The 24,971-nt window shown below is 31.3% G+C and overlaps 2 protein-coding genes across 3 annotated transcripts in view; one reads left to right on the top strand and one right to left on the bottom strand.

The window, feature by feature from the left end:
- The window catches only part of LOC111680693 (protein bric-a-brac 1), a 98,278-nt gene extending 83,105 nt beyond the window's left edge, over positions 1-15,173 (top strand). The window contains exons 3-5 of one of the 2 annotated variants that reach the window (XM_046952383.1): positions 13,048-13,105; positions 13,181-13,599; positions 13,669-15,173. In XM_046952383.1, the coding sequence (XP_046808339.1) occupies positions 13,048-13,105; positions 13,181-13,599; positions 13,669-14,790 (1,599 nt within the window). In that variant the 3' untranslated portion in view covers positions 14,791-15,173. Of the gene's footprint in view, positions 1-13,047; positions 13,106-13,177; positions 13,600-13,668 lie in introns of both variants that reach the window. The other variant, XM_046952382.1, reaches the window with a different exon arrangement.
- An 8,060-nt stretch (positions 15,174-23,233) lies between these two features.
- On the bottom strand, positions 23,234-24,719 carry LOC111680695 (oxysterol-binding protein-related protein 11). The gene is made up of 3 exons (XM_023442396.2): positions 24,252-24,719; positions 23,797-24,193; positions 23,234-23,723 (listed from the first exon to the last, which is right to left on the bottom strand). Exons 1-3 carry the CDS (start codon positions 24,337-24,339, stop codon positions 23,537-23,539), a joined length of 672 nt encoding a protein of 223 aa, XP_023298164.1. The 5' UTR covers positions 24,340-24,719; the 3' UTR covers positions 23,234-23,536.
- Between the last annotated feature and the right edge of the window lie 252 nt (positions 24,720-24,971).

The following is a 24,971-nucleotide window of genomic DNA, read 5'->3' as shown; positions in this document are numbered from 1 at the left end:
CATTATAAGTTTAGCAAATGTTCATCTGACAGAGACCCTTGAAAAACACAGCAAAAGTGTCATACTAATAACCAATAAAAATATATTGTTGCTAGATTCATTTATTGTCAAAAATTATATCTTAAAAAACAAAATAACTTATTTATTTTTACCATACTGTATTTACAATGTACACACACGAACATGTATGCGTTTCTATTTACTGACTGTGTACTGTTCGGAAATCTAAACGCATTTTGTTGTTATTTAGTTCTAATTTGAAAATGATGAAATTCATTGAAACATAAGTACATATTTTTCCAACATACAAACAAACATACTCTGATAATAAACATAGTATTTTTACATGTTTAACTAAGTATGCATATGTTGTATTGTATTATATTGTATGATAAATGTATGTATAAATGTTGTATAAAATAAATCTATGGAATTGTATTAGTTTTTAAACTTTTTTCCCTGCGAATTACTCAAAACAAAACAACTATTAAAAAACAAAAAAAAAAACTATAATAATTTACGTAATTTGATTGCAGCAGTTAAGAGTCAAAAGTTGTATAATCTGACTTGTTGTTGTTTTTGTTCTGATTTTATTCGCTTGATTTGTACATTATTATAGCGTCTATTAAGAGACGATGGGTAAAGAAAGAGTGAGAGGAGAGGACCGAAAAGAAAGTTTAACTTTTCACTGGATTTTGTTTAAAATTAAAACACACATGATTTAACAGATAATAATGTTTATTCCATTATAGAAATAATAAACAAATAGGAGTAAATATCTAGACATACACATATGGGTGTAAGTTTTTAATGGATTAAAGTTTTCCAACGCCCCGTAGAATTAGTCCCTCATTATATAATGAGTTAACTACTTGTTACCAACTACTGATGATAAAAGTATAAAACAATGACCTTTAACCTCAGTAGTTTGGTTGGTAGTTCTAGAACTAAACCAGAAATGAACTGCTAAACTGAATAAGAACTAAAATAAAACTGAACTAGAATTTAACTTAAACTGAACTAGAACTGAACTAGAACTGAACTAGAACTGAACTAGAACTGAACTAGAACTGAACTAGAACTGAACTAGAACTGAACTAGAACTGAACTAGAACTGAACTAGAACTGAACTAGAACTGAACTAGAACTGAACTAGAACTGAACTAGAACTGAACTAGAACTGAACTAGAACTGAACTAGAACTGAACTAGAACTGAACTAGAACTGAACTAGAACTGAACTAGAACAGAACTAGAACTGAACTAGAACTGAACTAGAACTGAACTAGAACTGAACTAGAACTGACCTAGAACTGAACTAGAACTGAACTAGAACTGAACTAGAACTGAACTAGAACTGAACTAGAACTGAACTAGAACTGACTTAGAACTGAACTAGAACTTAACTAGAACTGAACTAGAACTGAACTAGAACTGAACTAGAACTGAACTAGAACTGAACTAGAACTGAACTAGAACTGAACTAGAACTAGAACTGAACTAGAACTGAACTAGAACTGAACTAGAACTGAACTAGAACTGAACTAGAACTGAACTAGAACTGAACTAGAACTGAACTAGAACTGAACTAGAACTGAACTAGAACTGAACTCGAACTGAACTAGAACTGAACTAGAACTGAACTAGAACTGAACTAGAACTGAACTAGAACTGAACTAGAACTGAACTAGAACTGAACTAGAACTGAACTAGAACTGAACTAGAACTGAACTAGAACTGAACTAGAACTGAACTAGAACTGAACTAGAACTGAACTAGAACTGAACTAGAACTGAACTAGAACTGAACTAGAACTGAAATAGAACTGAACTAGAACTGAACTAGAACTGAACTAGAACTGAACTAGAACTGAACTAGAACTGAACTAGAACTGAACTAGAACTGAACTAGAACTGAACTAGAACTGAACTAGAACTGAACTAGAAACTGAACTAGAACTGAACTAGAACTGAACTAGAATGAACTAGAACTGAACTAGAACTGAACTAGAACTGAACTAGAACTGAACTAGAACTGAACTAGAACTGAACTAGAACTGAACTAGAACTGAACTAGAACTGAACTAGAACTGAACTAGAACTGAACTAGAACTGAACTTGAACTGAACTAGAACTGAAATAGCACTGAACTAAAACTTAACATTATTTTCCTATTTAAACTAAAGTTCGTTTAATTTCAAGGATTTTAGCATGATTTTCACATTAATAATATATTTTTTTTTAAATTGAGGGAACAATTTCTTTTGCACTGATGAAGTAGTATACTTGAAAATAATTAGATTACATTTAACTTGTTTCTAAATAAAAAAGAAAAGCCCTCATCAATAGAAACTGCAATAAACCTGTAAATTCAAGCAAAAATCTAAAGAAATCGAACCAGGAAATGGGAGTTTTATGGTAAAATTTTGATGCTTTAATCAAAGTGCAATTGAAACTTCTCTTTGTCAATATCGCCCACCAACAAGTGAATTGAATAAAATTAAATTTCTAAACGCAAAAACAGGGAACTTAAAATTGTTTGTTTTTTTTCACGATAATAATCGTATCCATTATAGGATACACCCACATAAACACAAACAGATTTCCAAAGAAACAGACATACAAACATATTTACATATCCATATATTTTTTAATGTATGTATAAGAATGTGTATATTTGTATCTGTAGCTACCCTAGTGACTGCCAGTTGTGTCTGTGTTTGTAGCTTTAATATTTACGCATTTATTGAGGCGTGACACCAGCAATTGAGTGTAAAAAATCAGTGTTTTTTTAATATTACGACTCTGCCATACTTAATAATTTTTCATCTTTTTCGCTTGACTTTGCGGTGATATTAAAGTGCACTTGATTGTGGTGACTGGCTGAAGTTGTTGTTTCTGTTGTAATTGTTGTTTGGTCGTATTTTTATACAAATCTGCTTGTTGATTTTTTTACAACATCCAAAAAATTGCCTGACAGGGTGCCTTAGGTAGTTTATATTTATGTGTAAGTTGTGTTTTTTTTGCGGAAAAAGGGGTTTATTCCTTTAGTCTGTTGGCAAATAAAATTTTATTAATTCTCAGCAGGAAGCAACAATTTTTACTATGACTTTAAATATCATCCAAACGTATGAGAGTTATGTTTTAAAACACATCACACTTGTAGTTTTGCCAACAGTATTTGTTAGTTGTTGGTGGTAAGAAAAAAATAGCAAAATATTTATAAATAATAATGTTATTTCTGGTAATATTTATTTTAAAGAAAATTATTAAGGAAATTATCAAGTGGTGGTTTTTAGAATTATAATGAACATTCTGCACAAGAGTCAAATCTAAGAATTAATTAGCGTAAAAATATTGCAAACGTATAGAAACGTAGTTAGGCTTGTACATACACACACATATGTATGTACATGACCATGTGTGAGTAAACCCAATTTAATGGGTAACAATTTCCTTCGGATATGACTAGAAAATGTCGAATTCTATATTTTCGCACTTTAGTAACTTGCTTATGTGCTTGTCATACACATACCTAAACACATTCATATAAATACATATGTATATAGGGTATACACAGTCATACATACATAAGTAAATACATATACATATATACTTCCTTATGTATATAATATAATAATATAAAATCAATACCAGTATGAATCTTCATACTTACAATCATACATATGTATGTATATACATACATACCTATGAAAGTATGCTTGTATGCGCTGCGTGTACAATAATAAGTTTTCACAAATATCCAATAAATATTTTGGTCTCGAATTGTACTTTATTCGCGTTAATAGTTTCTTCGTTTTATAATTACATAAAGGAAATTATATTTGTGTGTTTTTATATGTATATTGCGTTAAATTAAGTTTAATTAAAAAATATATTAAAGAATTTAGTTTAATCGACATTTACAACAATATCCAATTTCTCCGGTTCGAAGGACCATAGAGAAATTTAATCCTTTTTTAACGAAAGCTGAATGTTGTTCAATTTACTACACAACAAGTAATACTGCGGTTCCCAAAAATGGTTTAGTTTATTAACAAAATGTTGAGAGAAATGTATATCGTAATATCTGTCACATCGGGCCTTTATCTCAGTTCTAGAGTCCACATAATTTTGTTTTTCAAAATCAGCTTTTGTACTTATGTTTTTTGTCCCCGGTTTATGTTTGTCAGTTTGCATGATCTTTATCCACTACCGCTGATCTTCGAGTTCAAAATGCTGTGTTCATGGGATTTTACTCAGTGATCTTTGTTTGCCATATTGATTTTAACGGCTCTTTGGACTTGTCCTGAGACCTCCTAAGATAAATGTATATTGAGAATCGTAATAGTTTTCCGCATTCATCGATTTGTTGGTTATCTTAAACAGGTCCTGGTTATCGTGGTGGTTCACTGCGTGCGAATAGTATAGTAAAGTCGAATGAAAACCGTTTTGACAGGAGTAAGGTTTTGTTTTTGTAAAGACTAACTCTTTTAACTTTTATCTTGTTCAGGATTTTCTTATCGGTCTTCTGAAGGTTAAATGATTTCAAAAGCGAGGGGTAGTCCATGCATTTTCTTTGGCTTTGTGCTGAGACCTTCTAATATGAATGTATATTGGGAATCACAATTGTTTTCCGCATTTATCGGTTTGTATGTTATCTTAAACAGGTCCTGGTTATCGTGGTGATTCACTACGTGCGAATAGTAAAGTAAAGTCGAACGCACTCCGCTTTGACAGGTCTAACGATTTGATCTTGTAAAGGTTAACTAATTTAACTTTTACCTTGACCAGGACCTTCTTATCGATCTTTTAATGGTTAACTGCTTTCAAAAGCGAGGGTAGTCCATGTATCTTTTGGTCTTGTGCTGGGACCTCTTAAGATAAATATTGTAAGTTGCAAATGTTTTCCGCATTTATCAGTTTGTAGGTTATTTTAAAGAGGTCCTGGTTATCGTGGTGGTTTACTGCGTGTGAATAGTACAGTAAAGTTGAATGAACTCCGTTTTGACAGGTCTAACGATGTGGTCTTGTAAAGGTTTATTCCTTTAACTTTTATCATGATCAGGGCCTTCTTATCAGTCTCCTAAAGCGAGGGGTAGTCCATGTATTTTCCTGTATTGTTCACTCAACCAAACACGAGATCCATCTAGTTCGTCGTTGCATCAGTAAAGTGTTTTAAATTAGTAGATCGATATCATTATCGCAGTCGACCGGAACATGTGCTTTTAAAGAATTAAGATACGAGTTACGAGTCCGACATACTTTTTGCGTAAACGTATTAAGGTCCATTTATTTACTTTCTTCGGTGTCTTCATCTGATCATGTACTTGAATGAGGATCATTCCGAGCAGTTTCAGGCCATGTTGACCTGTCTTCCACAACAACGATAATCAATTCCCATAATCAAAGTCGCTCGGAACTTGTCATTTTTACGAACTGAAATACTCATGACTTTTTGCGGAAACGTATATAGGTCCATTTATTAACTACTTTCATTGTCTTTATCCGATCATATATTACTTTATATAGTTAACACGGGGTTCGTCTAGTAAGTCGTAATCATAGGACAATCCTGATCGCGTCAAAAACTTTCAGTATTTGCTAATATCTGTAACGATAAATTTCACTCGATCATGAAGGTGTTATATTGGTCTCTGTCCTGATTCCTGTGGTCTCCGAGTAAGTACCCACATTATTCTTATCTAGACCAAACATGCTGACACTTTAGTCGCTATTTAGTCTGCTTCTGATTATAAGGCATCTAATATAAAGCGTTAAAACTAAACTAGAACTCCTATTAATACATGACTCTAATTTCTTTATTTAAGCATTGAAATCTTTGCAAAAAAAAAAATAAAGTTTAACTATATTTTCATGCAAAAACATAAAAATTCTTAATTCGTATTAATAATAATTTTACAACATAACACAAAATCCTTAAAAATCTTACAGCGCAATATTTCTATCTTTAAAGTTCATTTAAAAAGCGCTAAAAACAGCCCAGCGGCCCACATGCATTACTGTTATTAGTCCAGTCGATCTGTCGCCTATATAATAAGGGTGTGAGTGATAAATGTACGTGTGTGTATGTATGAATGTGTCCAGCTACAAATACTACAGAATGTCGTATTCTCTAGTATTATTTAGCATATAACACAATCACATACTACAGAATCTATGTATGTGTGTGTGTGTATGTTAATATATACTTATTGTGTATTTGCTTAAGAATAACCGTCAGTATTTGAAGCTAAAAAGGTATTAGTGGTTATTAATCTCTAACTTACGAGGTTACTTGCAAAATCTTAAAGTGTTTTATTTAAAGTAAAGATTTACTAGTGAATTTATTAGCTACTGGTGGCTGCTTGGTGGCATGTCAATTTTTTATATTATTGTAGGAAAGAAAATACAGAGAAACTTAAAGTATTAAAAATTCTATAGAAAGTTCTTCCTAAATATAGTTAATGCTATAGCAAAGGTGAACTGTGATATATTTAAAATCTGAAGGGCAGTTAAACATTCGCCTATACATATATACATAAGTCTGTAATATTATGTCTAATATTATGGTGTATTTGTATACGCCATTTATGTGACATTATTTGAATCGAGGTGCAATCATATTCGAGTGTTGGTTTGTAGAAGTGCATCTAAATCTATATATGAAATTGCATACATACACTAGAAATATTTGTGTTCGTATGTGAGTGTGCATCGTGTGCATAATTTCGATAATTAGTGAAATACTTTTCTCTAATGGGCACAAAAGAGAAACATTCTGACTGTCAAATATGTATTTAAATGCAAGGGAATAGAATACAAATCTAATTCCATAAAGGGCCACTCAACTCTGAAACATTTGATTTATTCGTATATCACAACAAGAACAGACATGCATTAATATTTCAAATGTTATAATCCGTAGAAAATTTAATTATATTATATTATACTCTTTACTTAACTTCACAACATAACTAATGCAAATACATCACATCAGGACATCAAATATTGCCAGTCAGTGAAGCCCCGTTTTGTCGTACAATTTCCGACAATGAATGCTTCAAATAAACAACAACTACAAATGCATAAATACAAACATATGTACAAATGCTCTTTACATAATTTATATACATTTATTTATTAATATGTATGTACATATGTATGTATAGACTTTATATAAAATACTATATGTTTGTTTTATTTACGCAATATATATATTTATTGATTCAAAGACTGATTTTGAATCCATCTTAGTGCACAACACCTTCATTTGTGGTGTGCTGATGAATATCAGCAACAAATAAAATTATTTTTACTATTATTAATGGTAAATAAATAATAATATTAACAATATCTTATTTTGATTATATTAAGAAAATTAGCATTAATGCTGTTCCCATAAAGTTTAAAAATTCACGTAACAATAATATATTATTGTGGTTGAAACTAATGATTTATTACTATCCCTATATTTGGATTCAATTCGTCAAAAGTTGTTAAATATACCAACAAAAAACATAGCAATCATTTATAAAACCCTTATAATATAGTTACACCATTGTCAGATCTTACAAAGTTGGCATAAAAAAATTTTCAAAAAATGTCTAACAACCGTGTGAATTTACAATTTTTGTCTGTCAACGCGTAAAATACATACATACTTTAACTTATTAAAAAGATCTACATACCAATTGCATTACATTATCAGTAGTTTAATAATGACAGCATAGCGAATAGCTTTACGTAATGCTGCCATTCGATTGTATTATAGCCTATTATCAATCTGTCCAACTTATCCAAAGGATAATCAGATAAGGCCAGTACTTTTAGGAATTCCGATATATAGACTGCTGCATTACAAAAATAAATAAGAGAAAGAGTACGAGAAAGAACAACTCATTTCATGAACAAGTTTTCAATGCAAAGTACAGAAAGGGGCAGAGAAGCAACGCCTCAACATAGAACCTAAACATTAGCTGACGATTGGCCAATGGAGTGCGCAACTACAGGAAGAAATCGTTTTACGTATATGAGGAACAAATTTTCGCAAAAGTATTTCCCATAACTTATAAATCTACAAATAGATCTCATGGGACGTTCAAAATTAACCCAGCATTATTGTGATCACCCATATTTCAGTCCAAAAATCGATTTTTTGTCGAAAACATAAAATCGGCTATAACTTCGTTAAAACGCTTTTAAATCGAAAAAGAAGCTTTATTTGTGACCACCCATATTTCAGTCCAAAATAGATTTTTTGTCAAAAACATAAAATCGGCTATAACTTCGTTAAAACGCGATTAAATCGAAAAAGAAGCTTTATTTGTGATCACCCATATTTCAGTCCAAAATAGATTTTTTGTCGAAAATATAAAATCGGCTGTAACTTTGTTAAAACGCGTTTAAATAAAAAAAGAAGCTTTATTTGTGATCACTCATATTTCAGTCCAAAATCGATTTTTTGTCAAAAACATAAAATCGGTTATAACTTCGTTAAAACGCGTTTAAATCGAAAAAGAAGCTTTATTTGTGATCACCAATATTTCAGTCCAAAAATCGATTTTTTTTTGTCAAAAACATAAAATCGGCTATAACTTCGTTAAAACGCATTTAAATCAAAAAAGAAGCTTTATTTGTGATCACCCATATTTCAGTCCAAAATCGATTTTTTTGTCAAAAACATAAAATCGGTTATAACTTTTTTAAAACGCATTTAAATCGAAAAAGAAGCTTTATTTGTGATCACCAATATTTCAGTCCAAAAATAGATTTTTTTGTCTAAAACATAAAATCGGTTATAACTTCGTTAAAACGCGTTTAAATAAAAAAAGAAGCTTTATTTGTGATCACCCATATTTCAGTCCAAAATCGATTTTTTTGTCGGTTATATCTTCGCTAAAACGCATTTAAATCGAAAAAGAAGCTTTATTTGTGATCACCAATATTTCAGTCCAAAAATAGATTTTTTTGACGAAAACATAAAATCGGCTATAACTTCATTAAAACGAGTTTAAATCAAAAAAGAAGCTTTATTTGTGATCACCCATATTTCAGTCCAAAAATCGATTTTTTGTCCAAAACATAAAATTAACTATAACTTCGTTAAAACGCGTTTAAATTAAAAAAGAAGCTTTATTTGTTATCACTCATATTTCAATCCAAAATAGATTTTTTGTTGAAAATATAAAATCGGCTATAACTTTGTTAAAACGCGTTTAAATCGAAAAAGAAGCTTTATTTATGATCACCCATATTTCAGTCCAAAAATCGATTTTTTGTCAAAAATATAAAATCGGTTATATCTTCGCTAAAACGCATTTAAATCGAAAAAGAAGCTTTATTTGTGATTGCCCATATTTCAGTCCAAAAATCGATTTTTTGTCCAAAGCATAAAATCGGCTATAACTTTGTTAAAACGTGTTTAAATCGAAAAAGAAGCTTTATTTGTGATAACCCATATTTCAGTCCAAAAATCGATTTTTTGTCGAAAATATAAAATCGACTATAACTTTGTTAAAACGCGTTTAAATCAAAAAAGAAGCTTTATTTGTGATCACCCATATTTCAGTCCAAAAATCTATTTTTTGTAGAAAACATAAAATTAGCTATAACTTCGTTAAAACGCGTTTAAATCGAAAAAGAAGCTTTATTTGTGATCTCCCATATTTCAGTCCAAAATAGATTTTTTGTTGAAAATATAAAATCGGCTGTAACTTTGTTAAAACGCGTTTAAATCAAAAAAGAAGCTTGATTTGTGATCACCCATATTTCAGTCCAAAAATCGATTTTTTTGTCTAAAACATAAAATCGGCTATAACTTTGTTAAAACGCGTTTAAATCAAAAAAGAAGCTTTATTTGTGATCACCCATATTTCAGTCCAAAATAAATTTTTTGTCAAAAACATAAAATTGGCAATAACTTCGTCAAAACGCGTTTAAATCGAAAAAGAAGCTTTATTTGTGATCACCCATATTTCAGTCCAAAAATCGATTTTTTGTCCAAAACATAAAATTGGCTATAACTTCGTTAAAACGCGTTTAAATCGAAAAAGAAGCTTTATTTGTGATCACCCATATTTCAGCCCAAAAATCTATTTTTTTAGTCGAAAACATAAAATTGGTTATAACTTCGTTAAAACGCATTTAAATCGAAAAAGAAGCTTTATTTATGATAACCCATATTTCAGTCCAAAAATCGATATTTTTGTCTAAAACATAAAATCGGTTATAACTTCGTTAAAACGCGTTTAAATCGAAAAAGAAGCTTTATTTGTGATCACCCATATTTCAGTCCAAAATAGATTTTTTGTCCAAAGCATAAAATCGGCTATAACTTCGTTAAAACGCATTTAAATCGAAAAAGAAGCTTTATTTGTGATCACCCATATTTAAGTCCAAAAATCGATTTTTTGTCGAAAAATATAAAATCGGCTATAACTTTGTTAAAACGCGTTTAAATCAAAAAAGAAGCTTTATTTGTGATTACCAATATTTCAGTCTAAAAATCGATTTTTTGTCCAAAACATAAAATTGGCTATAACTTCGTTAAAACGCATTTAAATCGAAAAAGAAGCTTTATTTGTGATCACCCATATTTAAGTCCAAAAATCGATTTTTTGTCCAAAACATAAAATCGGCTATAACTTTGTTAAAACGTGTTTAAATCGAAAAAGAAGCTTTATTTGTGATAACCCATATTTCAGTCCAAAAATAGATTTTTTGTCGAAAATATAAAATCGGCTATAACTTTGTTAAAACGCGTTTAAATCAAAAAAGAAGCTTTATTTGTGATCACCCATATTTCAGTCCAAAAATCTATTTTTTGTAGAAAACATAAAATTAGCTATAACTTCGTTAAAACGCGTTTAAATCGAAAAAGAAGCTTTATTTGTGATCACCCATATTTCAGTCCAAAATAGATTTTTTGTTGAAAATATAAAATCGGCTGTAACTTTGTTAAAACGCGTTTAAATCAAAAAAGAAGCTTAATTTGTGATCACCCATATTTCAGTCCAAAAATCGATTTTTTTGTCTAAAACATAAAACCGGCTATAACTTTGTTAAAACGCGTTTAAATCAAAAAAGAAGCTTTATTTGTGATCACCCATATTTCAGTCCAAAATAAATTTTTTGTCAAAAACATAAAATTGGCAATAACTTCGTCAAAACGCGTTTAAATCGAAAAAGAAGCTTTATTTGTGATCACCCATATTTCAGTCCAAAAATCGATTTTTTGTCCAAAACATAAAATTGGCTATAACTTCGTTAAAACGCGTTTAAATCGAAAAAGAAGCTTTATTTGTGATCACCCATATTTCAGTCCAAAAATCTATTTTTTTAGTCGAAAACATAAAATTGGTTATAACTTCGTTAAAACGCATTTAAATCGAAAAAGAAGCTTTATTTATGATCACCCATATTTCAGTCCAAAAATCGATTTTTTTGTCTAAAACATAAAATCGGTTATAACTTCGTTAAAACGCGTTTAAATCGAAAAAGAAGCTTTATTTGTGATCACCCATATTTCAGTCCAAAATAGATTTTTTGTCAAAAACATAAAATCGGTTATAACTTCGTTAAAACGCGTTTAAATCGAAAAATAAGCTTTATTTGTGATCACCCATATTTCAGTCCAAAAATCGATTTTCTGTCAAAAACATAAAATCGGCTATAACTTCGTTAAAACGCGTTTAAATCAAAACAGAAGCTTTATTTATGATCACCAATATTTCAGTCCAAAAATCGATTTTTTGTCCAAAACATAAAATTGGCTATAACTTCGTTAAAACGCGTTTAAATCGAAAAAGAAGCTTTATTTGTGATCACCCATATTTCAGTCAAAAATAGATTTTTTGTCGAAAATATAAAATCGACTGTAACTTTGTTAAAACGCGTTTAAATAAAAAAAGAAGCTTTATTTGTGATCACCCATATTTCAGTCTAAAAATCGATTTTTTGTCCAAAACATAAAGTCATCTATAACTTCGTTAAAACGCGTTTAAATCAAAAAAGAAGCTATATTTGTGATCAGTCCAAAATACATTTTTTGTCGAAAATATAAAATCGGCTATAACTTCGTTAAAACGCGTTTAAATAAAAAAAAAGATTTATTAATTTCTAAAAAAAAAGTTCTGCAAAAAGTCTCAGCCATTAGGGTAGTATAAGTACAAGAGCTTGAAGATTATTTTCTGTTATAAAACTCGATATTTCTCTGCTAAACAGTTTCATTCATAGAAGATCCTTCAACTGATCACTCGCATGCAATTTAATTCTCGAAATGCATATGAAATCGACAAATAATCACACGATTGCGAACAGGGAGTGAATTCAATTTAGAAGAAATTTCCTCCAGATAAGTAAATCATATAGATTAATTTCCAATATCAACACATTTTTTGTTTACTTATACAATAGCATTTTAGGTCATTATTTTAACATTGTGATGTCATTGGAAGCAAGTACATGTCACAATCGCTTAACAGTAATTAGAAACGTTCAGGCAACAGCTGACTAGTGAGTTATAAAGTATTTATATAACACATTATTAATTAATTAGACGTTATTAAAGTACTTCTATGTAATCAATGTGAAATGTAGTAGTCATTGAAAAGTATGAACGAAAATGTTATATTTTGGAATATTTTATTATTAACCTTTAACTCAAACAATAATAAAATGTTAATGTTTACTGGGTAGGCAAAACTTTTTAGATTCGCACAAGTATTAAACTTCGATGACAAACGTGAGGAGTACACAAAATCTAATAAAGGCTGTGTGTTCACAAAAGATTCCTTTTAAATACAGGTCAAATTAGCAAGTCAATATATATTGAATAGTTGCATAAATACACACATACATACATACATACATATACCAAGTAGAGAAATATAGAGAAATATTCAAGGCTTAATTGGGTTTGAATTTGAATATTCTGTGTCTGATGTTGACTAAATAAGTTTTTTTTTATAATAAATATATGCAGACAAACTAGATCATTGTTCACAAAAAAAAAAAAAACAAAACTAAGAAAAACATTATATTTTCAGGCGAAAATGTTGGAAAACTCGCATGCATGGATGGGAGCTTCGGGTTCCTCAATAGCAGGTTTGTACATATACTTTAGGAAAACTCTTGAAAAGCAAAACATATTTTTAAATTTATTTTTATCTACATTAGCAGACAGTTATCAATATCAACTGCAGTCTATGTGGCAAAAATGTTGGAACACCAATCAAAGTTTAATGCATCATTTGCGATTTCGTGAACGAGGTCCCTTAAAATCGTGGCGTCCCGAAACGATGGCAGAAGCAATTTTTAGTGTACTAAAGGAAGGTTTATCACTTTCACAGGCAGCACGAAAGTACGATATACCTTATCCCACATTTGTTCTCTATGCCAATCGAGTGCACAACATGTTGGGTCCTTCGATTGATGGAGGCCCCGATTTGAGACCGAAAGGCAGAGGACGGCCACAACGCATACTGCTGGGCATCTGGCCAGATGAACATATTAAAGGTGTCATAAAAACCGTTGTCTTCCGAGATGCCAAAGATCTGAAGGAGGAAGGTCTGGCGCACTTGCCCTATGGACGGCATTCGGTAGGTGATGTTGAAGAGACAATTCACTAAGAGCAGACATTGCATGCTAACTCTTGTTATTGTTTTTAGCCTGTTTTTCCATTTCAGGAAGGACCATTGAGTTATCCTGGTGTAGGTGGTCAATGTCCAAATGGAATGCCGGGGGCCACTGGTGACCAAATGTCACAAGAGGCAACAGCTGCAGCTGTGGCGGCGGTAGCTCATAATATACGTCAGCAAATGCAAATGGCGGCGGCGGCTCAACAGCAACAGCAGATGGGCGAAAGTCATGGTGGTCCAAATCTATTTAATCTTCCGCCTCATATGGCTAGTGGTGGACCTATGTCTGGACCACCTGGTTCAGGGGGTGTACCTCTTCCTAAAGCCAGCATTTCACCGGCTTTAAGCTCCTCATCGAATACCGCTAGTATGAGCGCAATGATGGGGCCAAGACATGTTCCTTCACCTTGTGGACCCAATTTACCGGGCATGCCACAACTGCCGCCTGGTATGGCGGTAGCTTTGCATATGGCCGGCAGTGGTCCTGGTGGTCGATGTGATCCCACTTCCGTGTTAAGTCAACAGCAACAACATCAACTCCAACATTTGCACTTACAACAGCAGCACGCTCTTCACCAGCAGCAACAAAAGCATCAACAACAACATCAAATGGCATTTGGTCCACACGGCACATCCTTGAGTCATACATCTGTTGGCGGCACTCCCTCACACACGGTCGTTCATCCCTCACTACAAAAATCAACGACGGCAACCTCAACAAAACCACACTCTTCCACTTCATCGCCGTCCAGACGTAACAGTCCTCACAGTCTGACACCCTTACATTCCCCCCTCACGGAACTTGGTCTAGAAATGAGTTTTAAACCAAGCCGATCATTTTCACCCTCCCGTCTATTTTCCGATGATATATCCGATATTGTAGGTGTTGCGGCCTCGCCATTACGCTCTCCCTCAACGTCAACACATCCGTCATCCTCTCTAGCAGCAGTTACGACAGCAACGATAACTACCACTAGCAGTATTAATACAGCCACCGTCAGAGAATCTTCCTCAGAGCCATCAGGGTCCGCCGCTACATCACAAACAACAACGGCGACATCAGCCGGAGCTATTGACAGTACAGCATCCGCATCAAGTAACATAAGTTCCACGGGGATTAAACTCGAACCTATTACGACAAGTAACGATTAAGGAGATAGAAATAGATGATATAATACATACATACATATACATATTTATGTATTTATAAATACTTTTACTTATGTATATTTTTTAACAACAAATCAAGAAACAGCAACAAATATAAACTATCATCCAGTTCCAGTATTTAAGTATTTTATACATAACAATTGTCCAATTCACAATGTGGAAACAAAGTATGTATGTATGTTAAAATGTTTCGAAGATTTCCCTCTCTTATTCCAAAAACCCTAAATTTTATCAAATATTTTATAATAACTATAAAGCCGAAAAATCAAATTTCCGGCGAAAAGCTGAAATATTAGTTCAGTTCTGGTGCAGCTAAATTCTGTTTTAGCTAAATTCTAGTTTTAATTCAGTTCTAGTTCAGTTCTTCTTCAGTTCTTATTCAGTTCTAGTTGAGTTCTAGTTCAGTTCTAGTTCAGTTCTAGTTCAGTTCTAGTTCAGTTCTAGTTCAGTTCTAGTTCAGTTCTAGTTCAGTTCTAGTTCAGTTCTCAGTTCTAGTTCAGTTCTAGTTCAGTTCTAGTTCAGTTCTAGTTCAGTTCTAGTTCAGTTCTAGTTCAGTTCTAGTTCAGTTCTAGTTCAGTTCTAGTTCAGTTCTAGTTCAGTTCTAGTTCAGTTCTAGTTCAGTTCTAGTTCAGTTCTAGTTCAGTTCTAGTTCAGTTCTAGTTCAGTTCTAGTTCAGTTCTAGTTCAGTTCTAGTTCAGTTCTAGTTCAGTTCTAGTTCAGTTCTAGTTCAGTTCTAGTTCAGTTCTAGTTCAGTTCTAGTTCAGTTCTAGTTCAGTTCTAGTTCAGTTCTAGTTCAGTTCTAGTTCAGTTCTAGTTCAGTTCTAGTTCAGTTCTAGTTCAGTTCTAGTTCAGTTCTAGTTCAGTTCTAGTTCAGTTCTAGTTCAGTTCTAGTTCAGTTCTAGTTCAGTTCTAGTTCAGTTCTAGTTCAGTTCTAGTTCAGTTCTAGTTCAGTTCTAGTTCAGTTCTAGTTCAGTTCTAGTTCAGTTCTAGTTCAGTTCTAGTTCAGTTCTAGTTCAGTTCTAGTTCAGTTCTAGTTCAGTTCTAGTTCAGTTCTAGTTCAGTTCTAGTTCAGTTCTAGTTCAGTTCTAGTTCAGTTCTAGTTCAGTTCTAGTTCAGTTCTAGTTCTGTTCTAGTTCAGTTCTAGTTCAGTTCTAGTTCAGTTCTAGTTCAGTTCTAGTTCAGTTCTAGTTCAGTTCTAGTTCAGTTCTAGTTCAGTTCTAGTTCAGTTCTAGTTCAGTTCTAGTTCAGTTCTAGTTCAGTTCTAGTTCAGTTCTAGTTCAGTTCTAGTTCAGTTCTAGTTCAGTTCTAGTTCAGTTCTAGTTCAGTTCTAGTTCAGTTCTAGTTCAGTTCTAGTTCAGTTCTAGTTCAGTTCTAGTTCAGTTCTAGTTCAGTTCTAGTTCAGTTCTAGTTCAGTTCTAGTTCAGTTCTAGTTCAGTTCTAGTTCAGTTCTAGTTCAGTTCTAGTTCAGTTCTAGTTCAGTTCTAGTTCAGTTCTAGTTCAGTTCTAGTTCAGTTCTAGTTCAGTTCTAGTTCAGTTCTAGTTCAGTTCTAGTTCAGTTCTAGTTCAGTTCTAGTTCAGTTCTAGTTCAGTTCTAGTTCAGTTCTAGTTCAGTTCTAGTTCAGTTCTAGTTCAGTTCTAGTTCAGTTCTAGTTCAGTTCTAGTTCAGCTCTAGTTCAGTTCTAGTTCAGCTCTAGTTCAGCTCTAGTTCAGTTCTAGTTCAGCTCTAGTTCAGTTCTAGTTCAGTTCTAGTTCAGTTCTAGTTCAGTTCTAGTTCAGTTCTAGTTCAGTTCTAGTTCAGTTCTAGTTCAGTTCTAGTTCAGTTCTAGTTCAGTTCTAGTTCAGTTCTAGTTCAGTTCTAGTTCAGTTCTAGTTCAGTTCTAGTTCAGTTCTAGTTCAGTTCTAGTTCAGTTCTAGTTCAGTTCTAGTTCAGTTCTAGTTCAGTTCTAGTTCAGTTCTAGTTCAGTTCTAGTTCAGTTCTAGTTCAGTTCTAGTTCAGTTCTAGTTCAGTTCTAGTTCAGTTCTAGTTCAGTTCTAGTTCAGTTCTAGTTCAGTTCTAGTTCAGTTCTAGTTCAGTTCTAGTTCAGTTCTAGTTCAGTTCTAGTTCAGTTCTAGTTCAGTTCTAGTTCAGTTCTAGTTCAGTTCTAGTTCAGTTCTAGTTCAGTTCTAGTTCAGTTCTAGTTCAGTTCTAGTTCAGTTCTAGTTCAGTTCTAGTTCAGTTCTAGTTCAGTTCTAGTTCAGTTCTAGTTCAGTTCTAGTTCAGTTCTAGTTCAGTTCTAGTTCAGTTCTAGTTCAGTTCTAGTTCAGTTCTAGTTCAGTTCTAGTTCAGTTCTAGTTCAGTTCTAGTTCAGTTCTAGTTCAGTTCTAGTTCAGTTCTAGTTCAGTTCTAGTTCAGTTCTAGTTCAGTTCTAGTTCAGTTCTAGTTCAGTTCTAGTTCAGTTCTAGTTCAGTTCTAGTTCAGTTCTAGTTCAGTTCTAGTTCAGTTCTAGTTCAGTTCTAGTTCAGTTCTAGTTCAGTTCTAGTTCAGTTCTAGTTCAGTTCTAGTTCAGTTCTAGTTCAGTTCTAGTTCAGTTCTAGTTCAGTTCTAGTTCAGTTCTAGTTCAGTTCTAGTTCAGTTCTAGTTCAGTTCTAGTTCAGTTCTAGTTCAGTTCTAGTTCAGTTCTAGTTCAGTTCTAGTTCAGTTCTAGTTCAGTTCTAGTTCAGTTCTAGTTCAGTTCTAGTTCAGTTCTAGTTCAGTTCTAGTTCAGTTCTAGTTCAGTTCTAGTTCAGTTCTAGTTCAGTTCTAGTTCAGTTCTAGTTCAGTTCTAGCTCAGTTCTAGTTCAGTTCTAGTTCAGTTCTAGTTCAGTTCTAGTTCAGTTCTAGTTCAGTTCTAGTTCAGTTCTAGTTCAGTTCTAGTTCAGTTCTAGTTCAGTTCTAGTTCAGTTCTAGTTCAGTTCTAGTTCAGTCCTAGTTCAGTTCTAGTTCAGTTCTAGTTCAGTTCTAGTTCAGTTCTAGTTCAGTTCTAGTTCAGTTCTAGTTCAGTTCTAGTTCAGTTCTAGTTCAGTTCTAGTTCAGTTCTAGTTCAGTTCTAGTTCAGTTCTAGTTCAGTTCTAGTTCAGTTCTAGTTCAGTTCTAGTTCAGTTCTAGTTCAGTTCTAGTTCAGTTCTAGTTCAGTTCTAGTTCAGTTCTAGTTCAGTTCTAGTTCAGTTCTAGTTCAGTTCTAGTTCAGTTCTAGTTCAGTTCTAGTTCAGTTCTAGTTCAGTTCTAGTTCAGTTCTAGTTCAGTTCTAGTTCAGTTCTAGTTCAGTTCTAGTTCAGTTCTAGTTCAGTTCTAGTTCAGTTCTAGTTCAGTTCTAGTTCAGTTCTAGTTCAGTTCTAGTTCAGTTCTAGTTCAGTTCTAGTTCAGTTCTAGTTCAGTTCTAGTTCAGTTCTAGTTCAGTTCTAGTTCAGTCCTAATTCATTTAATTTCGGAACAATCGCATACATACAATCTAACACAGACATATGTAAATATATTAGCAAAACAAATGCAATAGAATGATGGTCATAAGATGATACCAAGTAATTGGCAACATACATATTTATGTATGTATGTATTTTCTAACAAGATAATTGGTATCACCAAAACGCCATTCAATTAATGTAGATTCATTTCAAAATACATAAATAAGTATTTTTTAAAATAAACTAACCTAAAAAAAGATCTCTACAAAATGTATTACATATTTAGTTAAAAATATAATTTTTATTTTGTAAGCATTCCAATTTAATTAAGCTGTAAATTAAGGAAAAAGTATTAAAAAAAACACAAAAATTTTAAAGAAACAAAAAAAACAATTTGAAACACGAATCAAAATGAATTTACGAAATGTGTGCCCAAAATTATATTTGTATGTATTTTTTTACTTATAAATTATTTTTTATATTTTAAAATTATTGAATTGAAAGAAAGAAAAAAACAAAGAAAATGTACAAAACTGAGAAAAAATCTTTTTGGATAAAAAACAAACTTTTAGGAAAACAAAATTAAATTTTAGGAAAAAACAAACAAAATTTAAGGAAAAAAAATAAATTAAACAACTAAAAAATGCCTTTCGGAATAAAATTCAAAAATTAAACACTAGAAAAAATATAACGAAGAAAAAGTTAAAACTCAAATAAAATAAAAAAATGTATTTATATTAAATCGAAATTTAGAATAAGTTTTATATTAAAAAAAAAAAACATGTGTATGAGTGGTGGGCTAACTACATTTAGTTGCTATTTTCAAAATCTACAAAGTACGAATGACATTCAAATACGAATTGAAAAACCAACGAATGGATTGTTTTTAAACTACAGTGGGATACCTACGTTTGCAGAAAATCATCAAAGACTATAAACTAGACTATAGGATAGAATACAGACTAGACTATAGGATAGACTATAGACTAGACTATAGGATAGACTATAGACTAGACTATAAACTAGACAAGACTATAGACTAAACTAGACTATAGACTAGACTATAGACTAGACTATAGACTAGACTATAGACTAGACTATAGACTAGACTATAGACTAGACTATAGACTAGACTATAGACTAGACTATAGACTAGACTATAGACTAGACTATAGACTAGACTATAGACTAGACTATAGACTAGACTATAGACTAGACTATAGACTAGACTATAGACTAGACTATAGACTAGACTATAGACTAGACTATAGACTAGACTATAGACTAGACTATAGACTAGACTATAGACTAGACTATAGACTAGACTATAGACTAGACTATAGACTAGACTATAGACTAGACTATAGACTAGACTATAGACTAGACTATAGACTAGACTATAGACTAGACTATAGACTAGACTATAGACTAGACTATAGACTAGACTATAGACTAGACTATAGACTAGACTATAGACTAGACTATAGACTAGACTATAGACTAGACTATAGACTAGACTATAGACTAGACTATAGACTAGACTATAGACTAGACTATAGACTAGACTATAGACTAGACTATAGACTAGACTATAGACTAGACTATAGACTAGACTATAGACTAGACTATAGACTAGACTATAGACTAGACTATAGACTAGACTATAGACTAGACTATAGACTAGACTATAGACTAGACTATAGACTAGACTATAGACTAGACTATAGACTAGACTATAGACTAGACTATAGACTAGACTATAGACTAGACTATAGACTAGACTATAGACTAGACTATAGACTAGACTATAGACTAGACTATAGACTATAGACTATAGACTATAGACTATAGACTAGACTAGACTAGACTATAGACTAGACTAGACTATAGACTAGACTAGACTATAGACTAGACTAGACTAGACTATAGACTAGACTATAGACTAGACTAGAATCATATGAAATATAAATTTTACAATTCAAAATCTGTTAATTCGCAAAGAAAACCGCTAATAAATGTTAATGCTTTAAAACACTCAACATATGAAATATTTTATTTAAATATAATATTATATATGATTTTTATATAATTAAGAAAGTAAATTAAACAATTGCAAACAATTTGAACTCATAAACTGTAAGTAGTGTAAAACAGACGGCTTTATATTTATTTAGATTTTTCTAAAAAGTCTTAATTTTACAAAACATTTTTTAGTATGACTTTACAGAGTCTAGTAGGAAGTGCCTTCTTTTTCACATAAAATACAAAATAATTAATAAAAAAAAATATATTTAAATTTTTAGCTTAAGACGACTGTTTTTGTTTTTTTCTTTTTTTTTAAGAATGACTTTTAGAAATAAATTTCTTGAATTATCAAAAAGACCAAGACTTTTTACTAATTACACTGCTTGCAGTTGGTTAGAACAAATTGTTTGTATTTCCTGGCATTTATTTTATTTCTAAATAATTAATTTTTATCGTTAAATAAAACTTTAGGGAATAAATTTTGGCAAAATGTTGATATTTTTTGTTAATTATAATTTATATAAATTATTTTCTTTTCGTAAAATGGAAATTAAAAGCACACAGTTTCTATTAAATCATACAAACATTTTGTGAAATATTTAACACACCTTAGGGGTAAAGGGGAGTATACAAAACTTTAATTTAAAAGTACACAATAGAATTTAATCAAACTTGACAAAAAAGAACTAAAACAGAACTAGTTATATAACTAATTACCTATAGATACTACTGTTTACTTTTGAATAATTTTTTTTTTTTGGAAACTCTCCTAAACTCTAACAACATTTACATAAAATAATATAACAAAAAATAAATTAAAATAATCAAATAATTTGTAATCATTTAATTTAAAGTCTACATTCATCCGAGTGTAAACATTTGCTCTATTTCTTTAATTTTCAGATTTCCAGATTTTAATCAAAATTTCTTTATAATTTTTGTTTTCTATTAATTTTGATTTTAATCTGTAAATTGAAAAACTCTAAGGGAATAGAGCAATTAATAGATGTTTCTATTTAAAACGCAAAAAACTAATATAAATATTTAACAAAAAAATCTTTAACATATTATTTTCAAATAGTAAAATTTCAATTACATTCAAATCAAAATAAACAATAAAGCAAAATAGTAAAAAAACTCAAAAGAAATTAACTAAAATATAATGTGCAAACAAATGATCATTTAATCAAAGGCATAAATTCATACAAAATTACATAAGTGTTTGTGTAAGTGTAAGTGTGCTGTGGACGTAGGTCATTAAAAAGAGACTGATCTTAAATTTGGCTCAATGATTAAATTGCTTAATTTCAGCATAAACGGTTTTAAATTTAACAAAACACAAACTACAGTTTAATTAATAAACACTCCAGATCCAACAGCCCACACGCCCACACACAACCATTTATGTAACAAACCTGTATGAAAGCAATAAAATAGCCATAATTATTTATTATTATTATATTGTATACAAAATAAATGTAGTTTGTATTTAATATGTGGACTTTTGATTCTATTCAATTTGTTAGTATGTACGTTGTAACAAAATATTAATTGTCTCAATAATATGTATTCAGCAGTCATGTATTATTGCAATTATATACAAAAGTGTAATTTTAAATTTTCTTTTATTTATTTCTAATGCTAAACAAAACAAAAAATAAAATAACTAAATTATGAAAATAATAAATAGTAATAATAAAACTATGAATTAATATAAAACTGATTATATTGCAAGAAGTACGTCATGTTCTGTAAAACGTACCTACTATGTGCTGCTAACAATTACATATCGATTTCAACTAGATACGATCTCAGAAAAGTTGTAATGTTACTGATCTTTTATTTGATTAACAATTTGAATATTTTTGGACGAATTTGTAGCCTGTGCATGGTATGGGTAAGTATCGTTAATTGAATGTATTTTACAAAATAAATTTGAATACAATTAAAACTTTCATTTTATTGAGTAAAAAGTTTTAGTGCAGTTCTAATTCAGTTCTAGTTCAGTTCTAGTTCAGTTCTAGTTCAGTTCTAGTTCAGTTCTAGTTCAGTTCTAGTTCAGTTCTAGTTCAGTTCTAGTTTAGTTCTAGTTCAGTTCTAGTTCAGTTCTAGTTCGGTTCTAGTTCAGTTCTAGTTCAGTTCTAGTTCAGTTCTAGTTCAGTTCTAGTTCAGTTCTAGTTCAGTTCTAGCAAATTGTTTCAAATACCATTAGTACCTAACTATCAATTTCCTATTAGTCAAATGATATAATCCACAAGTCTTTCACAACTTTTTTACCAACTTGGGATGCAGACGGAAGACAAACATTTTCATTTATGACCTTTGTCCAATTTATATATTTCTACTTCTTTTATCCACACGTCTCCTAAAAACAACAACAGTTTTTAAAGAACAAACGCCACTTACAGTAAGATGTTGTCATTTGTCTGTACAAAAACGTTTATAATAATAATTTAATAAAGTAATAAAATAAAACTATGTATATGTAAATCTATTTACTATGCATGTATTACAAATAACTTAAATCTTACCGAAAATGCAACTGACTGCCATTAAAAAAAAGTAAAAAAAAATCACAACTTTAACACAACATAAAATATTACATGAATTACGATATGTACGTATACTTTTAATAGTTCTGTTACCGTAAAGCATTTTTTTATTTTTTAAATAATTTTATTTTAAAAGAAAAATCATTTTTTCAAACAAATATTAACAATTTAACATTTCCAATAAGATTCACACTCACACTTTAAAAAATACTAACAGATTAAATCCTTTTAGAAATGGAGGGAAAACATTGTTGTTGTTTCAAAAAAGTGTCAAATATATAATTGTCGCGCTTTTAAACATAAACAACAATAAAAGCGAAATAAGAAAGACAATAAGAAAAAATGCAATAACAGAGATGTTTTCACAATAACCAATAGGAAATAATAAAATACATTTTTTATATTTTTTTATCTTACAATTTAGGGAGTTTGTTTTGTTTTTTTCTTTATTAAAATATTAGTTTTTAATTAGGAGTGTTTCACAATCAAAATATGTGTACATTTGTACAAATGAAATAAATAATACATTTTAAGCACTTGATTAAAGACATTACATTTTGTGAAATTTACAGACGTAACTAAACCGATCCGTATTGCTTAAAATGTGCTCTTGGAGATGATAGTGTTTTTTTGTGGAATTGGGAACTTTAACTAACAGGTCAAAATTTACAAGTAGTTAAGACATCCTCCATATAGTCATATTAATTAGTAGTTTTGTGCAGTTTGTTCAACTAATTAACACTTGTTGTTTCGGAACGCGGTGTATTGATCTCTTGGTGACGTTGCAAAAGACTCAGGCACTGATGCAGGCATTGCGTACTGGCGGTAGATATTGCTTTTAGTAAAAGTAAATCAGGATCCGTGGGCGAAAAGGCTTCACAATCGACATTTTCTATGGCACGAGCCAAAGAAGCATTGCTAAAAGAGATAATAAAATAAATACAAATAACAAAAACAAAGATAAGCGCAATAAAGAAAATTAATGAATCACCATTGTTCGGTTAGATAAAGTGCCTGGCGAGCAGAGACCATAGCGTCCGATGCCGCTAATAGCTCACGTGGTGGCAATGGTGTTGAATTGCTTATATCCATGGCCTTTGTATGACTCTCAACAACAGCCCGCAATCCATCTACCCATTCCTGGCGTGCTCTAGCATCGGCTGCTCTCAACTTAATGGTATCACCAGAGGCACATCCAATAGAAAAAGTTCTAGAATCTTCATCACTGGGACAGACCACAGCACCGGCTAAATGAACCTGTCCCCGTGGAGAGCTAGTTAGTACATGAGCTGGAGGTGGTACATCATCACCAGCGGAAGTACAGTCCGATAAATAATAGCTTAAAATGCCACTTTGGGGATCAACCGTAAACCATCTATATTGCCAACCTTAAATAAAAATCATCCTTTGTTTACCTTGGTTCTGTAATATATTTATCAATCATACCTTTCATTACGTTAGTGTATTTACACAGCAGACCATTTAGCTGATGTCGTACACCCTGGTTCAACACCTTATTTAGGTTTGTTTCCATGGCACCTTCAAATATTGTTAATCCTTGACCACCAGTTATTGTTTCTTTATCAATTATTTCTTTGTGATTGTCCTGGTAAGCACTTTGTGCTGGATATTGGTGCTGGAGACGATGATTTTCGCTCTCAGTCACACTTTGTTGTAATAAAATCTGTGAAGTTGTTGTTCCTGCTGTGTTTATTGATGTTGTTGGTTGCGTTGTAGTTTGAGACTTTAAACGTGATTTATTTTTACGATGTTGTAAAGTAGACTTTATTTTACGCAGAATTTTTGCAATTTTTTCTAATAACTATAACAAAAGAAAAAAAGGAAGGAACGAACGAAACAACTTATCGTTTAAAAAGTTGTGTATGGCCTGGGATTCTACTATTTTTTTTTTATTTTATCGATGATAACAGCTGTTGTATTGACAGCATAGAATGTCGTGTAAAGAGAAAATGTCAAATTGGCTAAATCGGAAGAGAATGAAGAAAGACTGTAAAGTTGTGCCAGTAATGTCAACTGTGTTATACTAGCATTATGAAAAGCAGTATTTAAAATATAAATAAAAACCGTACCGGTTCAATTTGACTTTAATTAATATCAAGAATAAATAAAAAAATTTATTGAAAAATATAATTTAAAATACATATA

Source organism: Lucilia cuprina, chromosome 5, assembly GCF_022045245.1.
Source record: "Lucilia cuprina isolate Lc7/37 chromosome 5, ASM2204524v1, whole genome shotgun sequence".
Lineage (NCBI taxonomy): Eukaryota > Metazoa > Arthropoda > Insecta > Diptera > Calliphoridae > Lucilia > Lucilia cuprina.
Note: the sequence above shows the minus strand (reverse complement) of the source record. Positions and strands in the feature narration are given on the sequence as shown.